This window comes from Otolemur garnettii, unplaced genomic scaffold (assembly GCF_000181295.1).
Source record: "Otolemur garnettii isolate 467f Iridium unplaced genomic scaffold, OtoGar3 scaffold00038, whole genome shotgun sequence".
Taxonomy (NCBI): Eukaryota; Metazoa; Chordata; class Mammalia; order Primates; family Galagidae; genus Otolemur; species Otolemur garnettii.
The window spans coordinates 1,582,099-1,585,964 of NW_003852433.1; the positions used below are offsets into that span (position 1 = coordinate 1,582,099).

The 3,866-nt window shown below is 46.1% G+C and overlaps 1 protein-coding gene across 1 annotated transcript in view; it reads left to right on the forward strand.

Moving 5' to 3' along the window:
• Positions 1–3,866, forward strand: part of CRYBA4 (crystallin beta A4) — a 7,295-nt gene that overhangs the window by 1,291 nt on the left and 2,138 nt on the right. Inside the window, exons 3-4 of the mRNA XM_003789970.1 lie at positions 4–104; positions 2,609–2,750. Coding sequence (XP_003790018.1) covers positions 4–104; positions 2,609–2,750 — 243 coding nt within the window. The remainder of the gene's footprint in view (positions 1–3; positions 105–2,608; positions 2,751–3,866) is intronic.

Here is a 3,866-nt window from a genome sequence, read left to right on the forward strand (position 1 = left end):
GAGGAGGGCTTCCAGGGCCGGCGGCATGAGTTCACAGCCGAGTGCCCCAGTGTGCTGGAGCTTGGCTTTGAGACTGTGCGATCTTTGAAAGTGCTGAGTGGAGCGTGAGTCCAGACTACCAACTTGGGTTGGGGGGTGGACAAGAAGGGATCTAGAAAGAGGTGCTGGAACTTTTGGATGTCCTGGGACCTATCTTCCCAGGGTCTTACTACACCCATGTGCCCTCCTAAAGTGCTAAGGAGTGTGGAGGAATGCTATTTAAGGTTACACAGGTTGTGCACTGCACAATTAAAGGGGTGTCAATCATATAGACCCTGCTCACTGGATGAGGTCGCTCTATAAGTGTAGACCCAGTGTTGGGTGTCAAATATTCCTCTTAGGATGAATTGCAAGTCAGTGTCACTAGCCAACAGGAGAAGGTAACTGTAAAAATAAATACAGTAAAAAAATGTTATTAAGTTTTAGCTAACTATTATTGCCTTGCTGAGACTCTTTTTGTTGGAGAGAGGGAGAGAGATTAATAAGATGCAGAGGGGTATTAAGGACATGCTCATAATGCTCTGAGGCTTTCTATTCCAGTGCCACTGTGTAGAACTTTCTGTAATAATGAAAATGTTCTGCCTTTAATGGTCCATTTCAGAGCTGCTGGCTACGTGTGACCACTGAGAACTTGACGGTGGCAGATATGACTAATTTTATTTAGCCTTAATTTATTTAAGTTTAAGTGTAATTGGCTGCATGTGGCCACTGGCTGCCATATTGGGTAGAAGTTTTTAGAAGTTTGGAAAGTATACTGATTGATGGGCTTGGCGCCAGCCACATACACCAGAGCTGGCAGATTCAAATCTGCCCTGGCCCACCAAACAACAATGACATCTACAACCAAAAAATAGCCGGGCATTGTGGCGGGTTCCTGTAGTCCCAGCTACTTGTGTGGCTGAGGCAAGAGAATCGCTTAAGCTCAGGAGTTGGAGGTTGCTGTGAGCTGTGACACTACGGCACTCTACACAGGGTGACAGTTTGAGCCTCTGTCTCAAAAAAAAAAAAAAGAAAAAGAAAGAAAAAGAAAAAGAAAGGAGAACAATGTCCTCTCTATGTGCCTTGAAGCCACTGGATGCTATGCATGTAGTGCTATGCATGTGAGTGCCCCTGAGGTCATCTTGGATGATCTCGCTACATCTCACATTGTGGTAAATATTCTTAGTTTCTGATTCCTTAGGTAGGGAATGGACCTCAGATGGGAAGAATGGGCTGTTTAGGAACACATCCAGTAGGCTGGCAGACTTGTCCAGTAAGTAGACAGTGAGTCTGGGTAGAGTCAAACAGTCTATTACCTATGTAGACAGCAAATGCCAAGTCCACAGTCCTGCTCCTGTGTCCTTGTCCCACAGGATGACACCAAAACCAAAGGGGCCCACATGATGGGCAGCAGGAATGGCAGGCACCCCATAGCTGAGGAGTCACTTCCATGTTTCAGCTACTGCTGGATGCTGTTCCCTATGGGGTGGTGAGGTGGAAAGCCTGGTATCTCACAGAAACCAGAGGCGGATGAGAAAATGCCTCCTGAAAACCTTCCTCCAGAGAGGGAGGTAAATGAAAAACAGTCTTAACACAGCTTCTCACAAGATGGCCCCTCCCCCCACGACTTGGCAGAATCAAGAGGGATCGCACCAAGGTTAGGTCAGCCTGCCGCTGGGCCTTGCCTACATGGCCTATGTGCACACATAGGTGCAAGGTTGTCAGGGCGCCTGCGTGGAACAGTTGCCCTACCTATGGGAGCGAGTCAGGGGGCTGCTGGGTCTGGAGCCAAGTCCTCAACCTCAGTGCTATTGCTGCTTTGAGCTGGATAATTCTGGGCACATCACAGGATATTTAGCAGCATCCCTGGCCTCTACCCACTAGAATCATTGCAGCCCTCCCCTAGTCCTGACAACCAAAAATGTCTCCAGGCATTGTCAGTGTTTCCTGGGGGGGCACAATCACCCTTGAATGATAAGCACTGGTTCTTTCTTTCTTTCTCTCACTTTGACAGAGTCTCATTCCATCACCCTGGGTGGAATGCTGTAGCATTAGCCTAGCTCACAGCAACCTCAAACTCTTGGGCTCAAGAGATCCTCTTGCCTCAGCCTGCAGAGTAGCTGACTCCCAGCTAGTTTTTTTTTTTTTTCTTTCCTTCTATTTTTAGTAGAGACAGGGTCTACTCTTGCTCAGGCTGCTCTTGAATGGAGCTCTGGCTTGCCAGAGTATTAGGATTACAGGCATGAGCCACCGCAGCCTGCATAGGCACTGGTCTTTTTTTTGGGACAGAGTCTCAAGGTGTTGCTCTGGGTAGAGTGCCAGGGTGTCACAGTTCACAGCAACCTTCAACTCTTGGACTTAAGCAATACTCTTGCCTCAGCTTCCCAAGTAGCTGGGATTACAGGTGCCTGCCACAACGCCTGGCTATTTTTTTTAGTTGTAGTTGTCATTGATGTTTGGTGGCCCGGGCTAGATTCAAACCCGCCAGCTCTGGTGTATGTGGCTGGCGCCTTAGCCTCTTGAGCTACAGGTGCCGAGCCATAGCACTGGTCTTAAACTTAGCAAGGATCTCTTAACTCTCCCTCTGCAGGTGGGTGGGCTTTGAGCATGCCGGCTTCCAGGGTCAGCAGTATGTGCTGGAGAGGGGCGAGTACCCGAGCTGGGATGCCTGGAGCGGCAACACAGCTTACCCTGCCGAGAGGCTCACCTCCTTCCGCCCTGTGGCCTGCGCTGTGAGTCCTACCATTGCCAAATCCTGGGGAGGCCTAAGCCCTTCCAGGGGGCACTTGGGTATCAGATGTCCCAGAGTTTGTGCAGTTTTCAGTGTCTCCCAGCTCGGAGCCTCCGTTTCCTCCTCTTGAAATGGGGCCATTGCACCTATGTCATGGGGAAGAGGAATGTGTAACATCTGGCCAGAGCCTGTTTGGTATGATAATAGCCCCTGTGAAAGACCTTTGTGCCCCCCCTTTGTGACTTGCCCTGTGAGAAACTGGGCACCTCAGATGGCAGGGCCAGGCAGGAAGGAAGGGTTTCTTTCCTTGCTCCCAATTCATTATCAGTGCTTCTGATTTTATATTTTACTATTGTTTATGGAATATGGGCGGAGGTAGGTGTTATTACTCCCACCTTACAGATGAAAAAAACGAGGCTCAGTTTTTAAAGCAGTGTGTGCATATTTCTTTCTGCTTTAAAAACAACTTTTTAAAGTTAAAAATTAAACAAGGCACCATATTTATCATACAAATTCAGGAAGAAAAATCTGATATGGAGAATAAGAAAATAAAAATCTCTGATACAATCACTCCTCTGACATAGAAACCCACAGTTAACAGTGCTGGTGTTTCCCTCTGGTTTTGTTTGCTATTCACAGGTTGTGGGGTTACGTATTCCTTATCTGAAATGGTTGGGACCAGAAATATTTTGGATTTGATTTTTTTTTTATTTTGCAATATTGGCAGTACTTACCAGTTGAGCATTCTTAATCCAGAAATACGAAATCTGGAATGCTCCAATTAGCATTTCCTTTGAGTTTCATATTAGTGCTCAAAAATTTTTAGATTTTGGAGCATTTTGGAGTTTGGATTTTTGGATTAGGGATGCTCAGCCTGTATACTTGGTTTATATCTGCATCCATATCTACATCTACATATCCAGACACACATATTTTTTTATAAAAATGGAATCATAATGAACACTAAAGCTTGGAAACCAGCTTTTCTCACTGAGCAAATGTATGAAAATCACCATTCCACATAATTAAATCTCACTTGCAACATCATTTTTCATAGTTTTCTACTATTCCATTTTGTGAATAAGTTCCTCAAATCTATCATTTTTGGACATTCAGG